This window comes from Diabrotica undecimpunctata, chromosome 9, assembly GCF_040954645.1.
Source record: "Diabrotica undecimpunctata isolate CICGRU chromosome 9, icDiaUnde3, whole genome shotgun sequence".
NCBI classification, from domain to species: domain Eukaryota; kingdom Metazoa; phylum Arthropoda; class Insecta; order Coleoptera; family Chrysomelidae; genus Diabrotica; species Diabrotica undecimpunctata.
In genome coordinates this window covers 11,788,287-11,802,078 of record NC_092811.1, presented here as the reverse complement: position 1 = coordinate 11,802,078, position 13,792 = coordinate 11,788,287, and the positions used below count along the sequence as shown (strand labels likewise).

General features: G+C 34.2%; 1 protein-coding gene across 1 annotated transcript in view; it reads right to left on the bottom strand.

Annotated features, from left to right (window-relative positions):
• The window catches only part of LOC140449534 (23 kDa integral membrane protein-like), a 48,947-nt gene extending 35,972 nt beyond the window's left edge, over nucleotides 1-12,975 (bottom strand). Inside the window, exon 1 of the mRNA XM_072542737.1 lies at nucleotides 12,703-12,975. Within this exon, the coding sequence (XP_072398838.1) occupies nucleotides 12,703-12,777 (75 nt within the window). The 5' untranslated portion in view covers nucleotides 12,778-12,975. The remainder of the gene's footprint in view (nucleotides 1-12,702) is intronic.
• Nucleotides 12,976-13,792: the final 817 nt, after the last annotated feature.

Here is a 13,792-nt window from a genome sequence, read left to right as displayed (position 1 = left end):
GAATAAGTTTAATTTGCAAAGTATAATGATACGATAAAGAAGTTCATAAAAGGCAGTGATATGGGAAACAGGTAAGTATACTAGTTTCCCATATCACTGGTAAGAGGTAAGTGTACTTGTTTCTTCAAAGATCAGTTCGAATAAAAGTCAAAGCGGTTTATATTTCAGTGCAATGTTGAAAGTAGTGTTAAATCTTACTAATTGTGAATATATTTGATTGAAATTTGACTTTTTTAAAATATAGAAGTGTACCTCAAATTCGATGGGAACAATTGTATCTAAAATGACTTAGTATTATTTTTATTTTCGGAGAAAAATGTCTCCAATAAAATATTTAACGGAGAAGGAACTGCTAGAAAAACTGTCCGACATAAAAGGATGTGTTAGTGGTGACAGTGACTGCACAGAAGAAATACAAGTAAGGCAGATAATTGGCCATATGATAGATGATGTCTCAGAAAATCAAAACGAAGGGGACGATCAAGAAGAGGAAGAGAATAATGAGGAAGAAAAGGAGGATGATGATGAACAGGGCGAAAAGATGGTAACTATGATAACTTAATCACTCTAAAAAATATGTAAAATGGTTACAGAATGTTACCTAATACAATAACTAGGGTGTCTAATGATAACTGTTCTGAGGAATATCCAGTTACATGTACGAGTATTGGCATAGCCAGTTCTATAGGGAGGCTGTATGGTAGATTTTAAAAGAAAGAATTAAAAAATACTTCCCAGACATCGAAGAGAGAAGCGGTTTTCGCACTCGTAGATCTTTTTGCATAATAGATTCTACTGTACTACAACTGGTAGAAACTATCACAATAGTAAATGGACAGAACAGATACCAGGACGGAGGTAGCCAAGGTCACGTCTGTGTCTAAACGGCTAGTCCGATCGTGACGTACGATAGCTCGTTGAAAAGGTAAGGGGCCAACGAATACGTAGGCACAGAAAAAAACATGGCGGCATATTGCCAAAAGGATGTTAAGCTTGTAGTGCCTAAACGGCTCATCAGATCGTGACGTACGATAGCTCGTTGAAAAGGGGAGGGGACCACAAGTACAACAACAATAATGCCAAAAGGACATTACAACGTATGACGTGGCAGCATAGGACAACGGGGCAAGGCAACATAGGAAAACGGGTACGGTTACATGGGAAAACGAGGCGTATCTCCATTGTTATTAATCTGATTGCTATGTACGAGTCGTCAAATGAAAGGGGAAAAGCATACAAATGTAAAGACACAGTAAAAACATGGCTACAATGTCAAAAGGACATTACAATGTATTGTTAGACCACGCACGTGACAACGTCTACTGATAAATATGGGCCAGCTATGCTTCTTTCATCACTAGACATATAACAGCGACAATATTGTTGATTTTGAAAAGATATGAGGTAATGTACCGTGTACCATGCGAAGCACATAACAATGTCCATTCTGATCAACTATAAATATGTGTCAGAGATGGCTTAACCCTCGCACCCTTTCGGGCATCGGAGCCTAAATCCAACGCCTTGGACCACTCGGCCAACCTGACGTACAAAGAGACCTTATAACTAACAGTAATTAATATTGTAAAAGGTGTTGTTCATGTATATTATGTTTACTGCCATACGATCATTATTTATGATGGAAAACATCATAAAACAAATTAACGTCAAATTCCCAATGTTCGTGTCCTTTAAAATATCATATAAATATGTACAAGTAATGAAGTTACTATAAATGGAAGACTTAAAATTATATACAGAAATATATTAAATAAAAAATCTTAAATAAAAAAACGTCAAATGTCACGTTCTGCGTCGAATATCACGTCATTAAGCCATTTCACGTCAAATGTCACGTCCTGCGTCTAATGTCACGTTCTGTGTCGACTATCACATAAATGTCACGTCCTGCGTCGAATGTCATGTTCTGCATCGACTGTCACATAAATGTCACGTCCTGCGTCGAATGTCACATCATTCACGCCATTTGACGTCTCGTACATGGCAATCAGATCAATAACAATGGAGAGTTTTTCTATGTTGCCATGCCTCGTTGTCCTATGCTGCCACGTCATACGTTGTAATGTCCTTTTGGCATTGCTGTTGTTATACTTGTGCTCCCCTCCCCTTTTCAACGAGCTGTCGTACGTCAAGACCGTAATACTTGCAACTGAAGTGAATAACTGAAAATATTTATATTCTTACTTTCAACTATAACCAAATTTGGAATTTCCGTTAATTAAGACTTAAACCCCAACTTTCTCGGCGATGGGACAGCAGGTACTTGGGATTAATGGGCCCAGGTAGTTCGTGGGGCAGTTAGAAAACGCCGAAATAAATAGGTCTTAAAAAACAAACTATAACTAAACCATACTATATTCAGGAAGCATCGAGAAAAAAATAAAAAAAATATTACAATTAAGGAAGCATATTTGAAATTTCGGAGAAAACTCGCCAAAAAAGAAAGACGAAACAAAAATACGAACAAAAAGGAAAAGACAGTTAAGATTTGATTTCACATACAGGGCGTTTGCGCATCCGCTTATACGTATTTCGGCCTAATAGGCCTCATCAGAACAGCTTTCGCAATGGCTCTGATCGTGAAATAAATCTTTTCTGTCTTGGAAAGGAAGGAACTCTGAATTCTGAATAATTTCCGCAGAACAACACCAAATGATACGCCAGATACATCAGCTGAAATTTATGTCTTCTATGAATTTTATCGTATTTTTATCGAAAGTTTGCTTTTAAAGCGCGTTTTAAAAATGTAAATCATGTGATTCTTTTTTAATTGTATCTGATCGGAGTCAAAAATATTTAACGGTATAAAATATCTTCAAAATAAAGCTAAAATTAGTTGATAATAATGATACAACTTTAAAACACTTTTATCATTGTTATTTAAATTAACAACTGATAAAAAATATATATAACTGTCCAAATTTTAACGAATCTGTGAAGGACACTGTTATAATATCATATATTTTTATTTGCATGTAAACATCGATAAATTTTATATTCAGTGCTTTAATTATAGTTTATGTATCTGCATGCTTCAACAATAAACATGTTCAACTTATCAATAAGTACAGTTCAACAGTTTATAGTAGTGTATATGGCATAAATAATAAATATAATGCGCCACTATTTTAACACGTCATCATAATATTTTTTTAAGGTTAAATTAACAATTAGTTTAAAACTGAATCAATCTGAACGCGAACATTATTATAGCATTTCGTTATGTTCTTGTATTATCCATTATTTTAGCAACATGCACAATTTCTTTGTAGTGTTACTACAGCATACACAAATACTGGTATGCTGCTGCGCACGCTAGCTCTATCTCTCTCGCGCTGTGTCACGTCACGTGCGAAGCAAAGTTTCTATTAGAACCTTAGAGTAGGGAATTCTACTCGTCAAGTAGTCGAGTTGACGAGTAGAATTCCCTACTCTAAGATTAGAACCATAGTAGAACACTCGCTTGCCCTGTTAGTCGCTTAATATCAAATATATAGGTAATCAAATATATATATATATATATATATATATATATATATATATATATATATATATATATACATATATACAGGGTGTTTCAAAAAAGGTAACCCCGTCTCTACGGTAGGTAAAAAACTGAAAAATAATTGGGGTTTAATTATCTAGTAAAAAATTTTTGTAACGCCATCCGTTTTCAAGATACAGGGCGTTAAAGAAAAAACAATTTTACGCATTTTTTACGATTTTGCCGAAACTACTGGCAACATTGTAATGAAATTTTATACGAATATGTTTTGGAAGCTGATACATCCCATGAATTTGTTTTTATATCTGATTCTCATAGAGGGCGCTAGTTACACAAATCGTACTAAGTATTAGTCAATATAACTTTTTTAAGATTATAATTATTAATCAAAATTTCAAGTAAACTTAAACATCATTCAATTTTACACGAAAAAGGTACTTTTGGTAAAACTCGATACTGTGTACCGTTTTCGGAATATTTTGATTTGAAAATTATGAAGTAATAATTGATGCTGGTAGTAATGATAAAGTTCTAATAGGTATACCTCTATTTTCTCCAAGTGTGCCATGGAAATCTGACATTTATTGATTGTTATGACGATAAATCAACAATAATTAGGGTTTTGAAACCTTGTTATTTGTAAAATCAAATCAAAATGTACTCAAATGTTGAATACACTGACATGTTATTAACCTTAGGCGAATGTTTAGGATGTTCTAGTGCAGCTGTGACACGTTATGCAGAAAAGTTTCCTAGAAGAAACTTACCAAGTAAAAAAAACATTAAGAGCCGTTGAACGACGTTGTCCAGAAACTGGGAATGTGAGACCAAATAAAATAAATTCTGGCAGATCAAGAACAACAAGAACAATTAATAAAGAAAATAATATTTTAAATTTACTTGATCAAGATCCAACAGTTAGCGTAAGGAATATAGCAAGACAAACGAATACTTCTTCTTCAAGTACTTGGCGGATACTGAAAGAACAGCAATTACATCCTTATCATTACAGACAAGTCCAAGAGCTCTTGCCAGATGATCTACCGGTTAGACTGGATTTTTGTGAATCATTGCAACAAAGGACAGCCCACAATCCAAATTTTTTAAAATGCATTCTTTTTACGGACGGGGCCACCTTTACGCGACAAGGTATGTTTAAATCCCATAATGCACACTACTGGTGTGATGAGAATCCACCAGTCAAAAGGGTATCACATTACCAACACTCATTTAAAGTTAATGTTTGGGCAGCAACTTTAGGTAACAAATTAATAGGTTATCATATTCTACCTGGAAATTTAAATGGTGATATGTATCTTGATTTTTTAAACAATTCCTTATTCGAGATATTAGAAGATTTAACGCTAAACGAGCGAAGATCTTTATTTTTTATGCACGATGGAGCTCCACCACACTTTGATAGAAGGTGTCGTAATTGGTTGAGTAATCATTTTCCGAATCGATGGATTGGTAGAGGTGCAGAAGCTCCGATTCATTGGCCTCCTCGGTCATGCGATTTTAAACCTTTGGACTACGCAGTTTGGTCGTATATTAAGGAAAAAGTCTATGCTACAGAGGTAAATTCACGCCAAGAATTGGAAGAAAGAATTCAACGTCAATTTAATGACATCATAGCTGATCCCCTACCGTTTAGAAGGTTAATGGAATCTTTAGAAAAAAGAATAGACTTGTTCGCGAAAACGGAGGGCATTTTGAACACTTACTGTAATTGAATTTTATTTTATGTTCTTAGTCATTAATTTAATTTTCTTCTTGTGAGTTTTGTTTAATTACTAACTATTTTATACCAGCATCAATTATTACTTCATAATTTTCAAATCAAAATATTCCGAAAACGGTACACAGTATCGAGTTTTACCAAAAGTACCTTTTTCGTGTAAAATTGAATGATGTTTAAGTTTACTTGAAATTTTGATTAATAATTATACTCTTAAAAAAGTTATATTGACTAATACTTAGTACGATCCGTGTAACTAGCGCCCTCTATGAGAATCAGATATAAAAACAAATTCATGGGATGTATCAGCTTCCAAAACATATTCGTATAAAATTTCATTACAATGTTGCCAGTAGTTTCGGCAAAATCGTAAAAAATGCGTAAATGCGTTTTTTCCCAATTATTTTTCAGTTTTTTTTACCTACCCTAGAGACGGGGTTACCTTTTTTTGAAACACCCTGTATATATATATATATATATATATATATATATATATATATATAAAGAAAGTCAAAGACAGTAACGGGTTACTGGTAAACACAGACGGTTGAAGATAACCGGGAACGACCCAATACTAAGGAAGCAATAAAAAAAGGGTGCTTCTAAGTGAGTGTCTTTTATTAAGTCAAGCTTTCGCCACATAAATTTGGTCTTCATCAGAACTTGCTGTAATGGAAAAACATTCTTTACAATATCATAATTAAAGATGTTATTTTAATCTTACCTTAATGTCGACACTATATCTTAGTGTATAATAAAATTGACATGGACATACACATATTTTTAAAACAAACCAAAGGCATCTCCCAACCAGAGGAAAAGTGGCAAACAAGGCCTTTATTCAATATTTAAAGTTATTTTATTATAACCATGTGGCCGGCATTTTTGACAAGAAATTGTTAATTAAGTCATGTGTTGTTTCAATTCATAAGCATAAAAAATAATTCTATTTTATACATATTTCGATGGTCAAATTCATTATGGAGTAATTCCAAAATCGTGTAATTTGAACAAAATATGTACACAAAGCTTTTAACATGTAGAAATCTTTGTGTTTTCCTCACATAGTTTTTTCTTGTTTTCTGAAAGTTATAGTTTTGTGACTTATATAGTTTCTCAAATAATGTTTCTAACGGGTGTATCTGTTACTCTGTGAAACCCTTCTCAGAGTGAACAAATGTCTATTTCTAATATTCCGGAGATACCGAACAAAGTAGATGCATTAAATAAGGACAGTCACATAATTAATCAACCAAAAAGAAACTTTGATGAAATTATTTCACCTGAAGCATATCCATCTTCAAAAGAATGTAACATTTTTCCACCACCTAAAGTCCAAGCAAAATCTAAAAAAACTAAAATTAGTTCAGCAAGCACTTCTGAATGCTCATCTTCTCTCTTACTTGACCCTGCTAAAAACTTCATAGAAAATCACCCTCTACCTTTCCCTTTAAACGTTGATCAACTTAACATGCTCCTAATGAATATCACGGGGTCAGCAGATTCTATAACCACAATTCAAGAATATACCACAGACCTACCAGCTTTGTCCCATATGCTCAGTCAAGTTTATCCCCATTTAAAGGAAAGATCCATAAAACGTCAATTCACGTCCATAATGAAAAAAATCCGTAATTATATTAGCAGTGAGGCAACGGAAGCGGAAAGTGACACATCTCAGTTAAGCCAACGTTAATTAAAAACATCCCTTGTTGTCTAGTCCTTTCTGACTCTCTCAGCGCAGTCAAAGCTATGCAAAATGTATACCCTAAACACCCCATTGAGAAAATTATTAGGGCCGAATTAATGAAAGCCCAAGAAAATTTTAGAAGAGTCCACTTCCTATGGATACCATCTCATATAGGCATAGAAGGGAATGGAGGAGCAGATACTAGTGCGCGTAACGCTATCACCAGTGACACATCAGAAACAGAGTGTCGGAGTATAGCAGGCGACCTAAAAGTTTATTTCAAAAATAAGGTGTTAAGTGCGTGGAATCGGGAGTGGAATGACTTTAGTTCGAAACTCAGAAACATCAAAAGTGATATTTTTTCATGGAAGTCCACAGCCAGAAGTAGAAGATGCCAAACTATTATTACACGTTTACGACTTGGACACTGTAGGTATACTCATTCCTATCTCTTCTCAAATAGTGAACCTCCAAAATGCGAAACATGCAATACAGTAGACAGTATAAAGCACTTCTTGATAGACTGTTCTAAATATGTAAATCAAAGACAGTCTTACAATTTGCCAAATGACCTGAAAGCACTCCTCAACAAAAGTTTAGTTCCGAACAATTTATTAGGTTACTTAAAATGTATAAATATGTTACACAAAATTTAACTTAATTAATTGTTACAAATGTTGTAACATGTTGTTGTTTTACAATGTAATTGTTCACAAATTGTAATTAATTGTTACAATGATTGATTGTTACAAATGTTACATTTAATATTATTACAAATGTTACAGGAATGTCGCTAATAACCTTTGGGTGGATGCGATTTTATTTCTTTAAATAAAAAAAAAGACGCATCCAGCTATGCATAAATTTTGTAACATAACTACCAAACTCCCATTGAAATTAAATGGAGAAAATTGGTTGTTGTTTCAAAACGACCAATCTCCAAGGTCGTGTAGGTTTCAAACCAACCAATATCCCTCTGCACCAATCAGACCGCTAGATTGCATCACGTGGTCGGTGATTTTTAAGATGGCGGTCATACTAGTGTCAAAGCTGAGAAAAGGAACATTATTCTCTAAAGTTTTTGCAATTTAGTAATAAATGGAGACAACACCAGAAGTATTAACGCCTACAAAGTGTAGAAAAAGAGTCGCGCAGCCAGAGAAGTGGACGAGAAATGTGAGAAAACGGCTGAGGTTAGTATATTTTTAGATTTATGTAGAAGAAAAAACGTCATCTGTCGTGAGTGCAACATGCTTGGCAGTTTTTCAGAGGGAAGATGTATAATTTTCATTGTTTTTTATATTCAAAAAATGATTTACATATAATTACTAGATATCTAAAATAGAATGTGAATTTAATTTATTTGTAGATATGAGGAAACTAAGACGCCTAAAAGGCCAACATGCAAGCACGACGGGAGAACCTACCAATGCACACAACTCAATATTGCGGATGTGACGGCATTTTATAAAGCTTTTTATAAAAATGAAGAGAAAGTTAAACAAGACTTATACTGCAATTCCTAGAGTTAAACCCTTTTCGCAGACGTCGCCCAAAAACTGGAGTCTTAGATCGACAGAGAAAGAGAAAGAGAGAAGCTTAGATCGAAAGGCTTTTTTGAATTATTGAAGGAATCTAAGACTGAATTATTGACTTTATCCTTCGACTTGCAAAAAAAACCTTCCGCTGCCTAAAGTTCCGGATCAAGCAGTGTACTATAGCAGAGATCTATATGTACATAACTTGACAATCGTAGTGGGACTTTCTAAAGCCCCATTAACGAAGGAAAGTTGTTTTAGCTATGTATGGTCAGAGGATGAGTATGGCAAGGGCTCTAATCAAGTGGCTTTGGCAATGTATTACAGGCTGTCTAATACTGATTTAAAAGATATCAAGGTCGTAAGATTGTGTGGTATGTGAAGGCCAGAATAAGAACCAAATAATTTTGTAGTCGGACAGGGTGTTTGAGACGATCGAGAAAAAACTGAGGACTATTTTAAAATAATATCTGAAAGTACAACTTTGCAGCGACCCAATATGGATTTTAAGTTCTACAATTGGAAAACCGAAGCATTGTCTACATTCAAAGCGCTGCAGAGTTGGCACTTTCAGGTATGGAAAATAAAAAGGATGTACTTTGATAAAATGAAAGGCAGATATCGAGCACACTTTTCTTAATTTAATCTTGCCCAAGTCTCTCTGTATTAAAATACAGACGAGAGTAGAACGAAACAAACTTATTAAACGAGAACGATACCCAACCACCGATGTCCTATTTCAAAAACAAACGGAATACCAAAAAGAGCTAAGCACAAGACTAAAATCAGTAGAGACACTGAGACAAATGGATATAAACGGACTAGCCAATAAAATAAAAGTAACTGTAACAACATCGGTTAAGAAAATATGCTCAAACACGAAAACAGCCAAAACATCTAAACTTCAACCTAATAAAATTAAATTACTAAAAGAAAGACGAAACCGAACAGATCGAACTTCGGACAGCTTCAAAAGTTTAAACAAAAACGTGAAGAAAGAAATTAGGAACGATCATAGAAACTATACTAACAATCTAATAAAAAATATAATACAAGATAACTGCAATATGAAAGTACTCAAAGCAAAAAACTCAAACGGCACAAGAAAAATCATAGAAATAAAAAATGAGAAAAACGTCACCGTCCGAGACAGAAAGGAAATAAGCGAGGCCATTGAAAAATTCTACACTAAATTATACTCGGCAAATACACAACCACAACAACGACGTACTGAACGAACAATAATTAACACCGGCTCAGAAGAAATACCAGACATAACCGACTATGAAATAAGAATGGCCCTAAATCAACTAAAAACGAATAAATGTCCGGGAGAGGATAAAATTACAGTCGAAATGTTGAAAATCGGTGGAAGAAAAATAGAACAGGTGTTAAATATTTTATTTAATAAAGTAATTGATGAAGGAAAGATTCCTCAAGAATGGTACAACTCCGAAGTCATTTTACTATTCAAGAAAGGAGACAAAGCAAACATCGAGAATTACCGACCAATATCCTTGCTCTCACATCTGTATAAATTACTAACTAAAATCATAACCAACCGCCTAACACATAAGCTCGATTTCTATCAACCTATCGAGCAGGCTGGATTCAGAAAACATTTTAGTACCATAGACCACTTGCACACCGTAAGAACACTGATAGAAAAATGCACCGAGTATAATGTTCCAATTCATATGGCGTTCGTCGATTTCCATAAAGCATTCGATTCCATCGAATTATGGGCAGTGCTTGAATCTCTAGAAAACGCACGTATAGATTCAAGATACACTAACATAATTAAAAACATATATGAAAATGCCACCATGTAGATAAAGCTGGACGAAAGCACAAAAACCAATCCCATAAGACTACAACGGGGAGTAAGACAAGGAGACACCATCTCTCCCAAACTATTTACCCTTGCTCTAGAAGACATTTTTAAGAAACTAGAATGGAACAATAAGGGTATCAACGTCGACGGATCATACTTAAACCACTTGCGATTCGCAGATGACATAGTTTTAATAGCCGACAATATCCAAGAACTAAATGATATGTTACAACAATTAAATGCAGTTTCAGGAGCGGTAGGCTTAAAAATGAACTACAGCAAAACAAAAATACTGAGCCGAGACCAGACAAATATAACAATACAAAATCATATCATAGAAAATGTTGAACATTATGTATATCTAGGTCATGTTATCAAACTAGGAAAACCAAATCAAGATGCAAGAAGAACACAACTGGCATGGGGCGCTTTCGGCAAATTAGCATATATCTTGAAAAACACCTCCATTTCTGTAAACTTAAAGAAAAAGGTGTATAACACATGCATACTACCAGTTTGTACTTACGGCTTGGAGACAGTAGCCCTTACCAAAAAATCTGCTAAAAAATTAGAAACAACGCAAAGAGCAATGGAACGAATCATGCTTGGAATATCACTAAGAGACAAGATTAGAAACACCGAGATAAGACGTAGAACGAAGATTAGGGATATTGTGGAAGAAATTGCAAAAATGAAATGGCGCTGGGCAGGTCACGTAGCCCGATATAATGACAACAGGTGGACACGGAGAATTCTGGAATGGAGACCAAGGACGACAACAAGAAGCACGAGAAGACCTCAAAAAAGATGGGTAGATGACATAAGAACAGTGGCAGGCAAACAGTGGATTAGATTGGCGCAAGATAGAGAAAGATGGAAGCAATTGGGAGAGACCTACATTCAGGAGTGGATGGAAAATGGTTGACAAAGAAGAAGAATCTTGCCCAAGTACTTTCGCTATCTAAAGCATCATCAGGGACATTTCGTCAATTTTGAGCTATCCAACAAGTGCAGAATGTAATAAACATATCATTAAACATAAAACTGTACAAACACTACACTAAACAAGGACAAACAGTTTAAAATTATTAAAAAATTGGTCGAAGCTACATTTTGGTCGGCAACAGGAGAGAGAAGGGTATAAACCTATGGTATTTTTTAAATAATTTTAAACTGTTTGTCCTTGTTAGTGTAATGTTTATACAGTTTTATGTTTAATGTTATGTTTACTACATTCTGCACTTGTTGGATAGCTCAAAATTGACGAAATGTCCCTGATGATGCTTTAGATAGTGAAAGTACTTGGGTAAGATTAAATTAAGAAAAGTGTGCTCGATATCTGCCTTTCATTTTATCAAAGTTCATTTATTCGAGCATTCAACCTTATATAAATTTAAAAAGGATGTGTTTGACAATATCAAGAAAACAAAATAACGTCGTATTGGTTAAAGGGGACGAAAGCTACAACTCAAGCATCGGTTTGTTTAGAAGTATTAAGAAAAAGGAAGATCGACCATTAACATCAATCCAAATGAAATAGGAGTCGGCAACTTGGCCAATTTTAGCAAAGAGAAATTGAAGGACGTAAGGAAGCTACTAGAAAGTCACTACGGCAAAGAATGGCAAAATGATCCGAAACTGGATTATTTCAAAAACGTCCTACATTAAGAAAATGTTTCAACCGTACCTGAAGAAGACGACGTTTATTGCGAACCACTCGATAATGACAACGACGAAGAAGTCTTAAGAGTATAGAATTAGTATAGTCAGAAGAGTATAGAAATGACCAATCTCCTGGTCTGTTTATTTCAAAATAGCCAATATCCACTTGTTAGTTGCAAAGTAGCCAATCTCCAAATATTTTTCTTTAATTATAAAAGTATTTTAATAACAACCAAGAAAGGAGCAACGAATTGAGCGATCAAAGTTTATGGAGAACGAATTTTGTGGCTCCAGCTTTTACAAATATATTCACCGTAAAAAATTAGGATTTACTGCAATTTTGCCAGGGTTGAGATTGGTTATTTTGCAAATAGAGGTCTCATATATTGTATATACCAAATCAAAAATATATAATATATAAGCCGATGTACAATCACTAACAACATTTCCTGGTTGGTGTAGTAAATTTCATTAAAAAATTATCAGATCCTTTTGATGCGTCCTCGTATTGTACTAATATATCCAACACAACAGCATGAATGTGAACACGACGATGTGGATATTGCCGCGTCACGTTTTGTGTAATTAAACCAAATTAAAATTTTTTACACCGTTGCTGTTGTAATAATACACTTAACAGAATAATAATTGCTATTATAACAATTGTGGCGACAAAAGAATAGTAACGGTAAACTATTAAAAAGTGGTACTTACAGCAAAAATTATATTCGCCCCAAACACAAACAATTTCACAATCCCTTCAGCACAACCCATCGCTGATCCGCACATATTGACGTCGTTAGTTTTGGTTATCTACTTTTTCACAGTCTAACGAATAAACGAAGCACCGATGGATTCCACAATACAGATAAAGAGATAAGAATACACCTATATTTATATACGACCCTAATAATACCTTTTTTGATAACGTAGAGGGTTTGGTTAAGCGAATTAAAATATTATCCGCATATTTGGCGATGTGTCATTAAAAATTATACTGACATTTTTTATAGTTTATAGCTACTTATCTTTGTTTTAAGAGACTATCGCTTGAAAACAAGTAAATAGTTAAGTAATAAGGTTAAATGTACTTAACAAATTTTTATTTTATAATAGGCGGAGAGGCGATCCGTAAAAGTATAAACTCGAAATTTAGTTAGATTATAGGGTAAGTCCGGGAGAGATGGCTCACATTTTTTTGACTGTCTGTATCTTAGCACAAAAAAGTCTACGCTCTGAAATATTTATATATTTATATTAAAATACCATTAGAAGAAAGTGTACAGAGTTGGTTAAGCCAAATACTTACATACAAAAACAGTAAACATCAAAATACAAAAAATTGTAAAAGGCCAACTCACCCGATGTGTCAGTGTGAAATGGCTCGATCATAAACTTTATTTGGCACGTTTTTTTGCCAATACTTTTCCACATATATCACATAAATTAACATATTTTGAGCAGTTTTCATGAAATTAAGAATTGCAATGCACGCACTGTATCCAGTCTTCTTGTTTCGATGTGGTTGAATATATTTCCCCACAGCCGGCACATTCACAATTTGTTTCATTTTATAGATCATTACTAGAGTCTTTATACATAAATTCACATTCAGATGGCAGCGTTCCAGAGATAGGCCTGTACTTTCTATATGCCAGAAATAACTACATTGTTGTCAGTTTTTAATCGTACCTACAATCGTACGTTATGGGCCGGCTCCTATAAAAGAATTATAATTTCGGAAATATTTATGAATGTGAAACGGAAAAATACTACATTTTTTTAATTATATAATTTTTCTGTT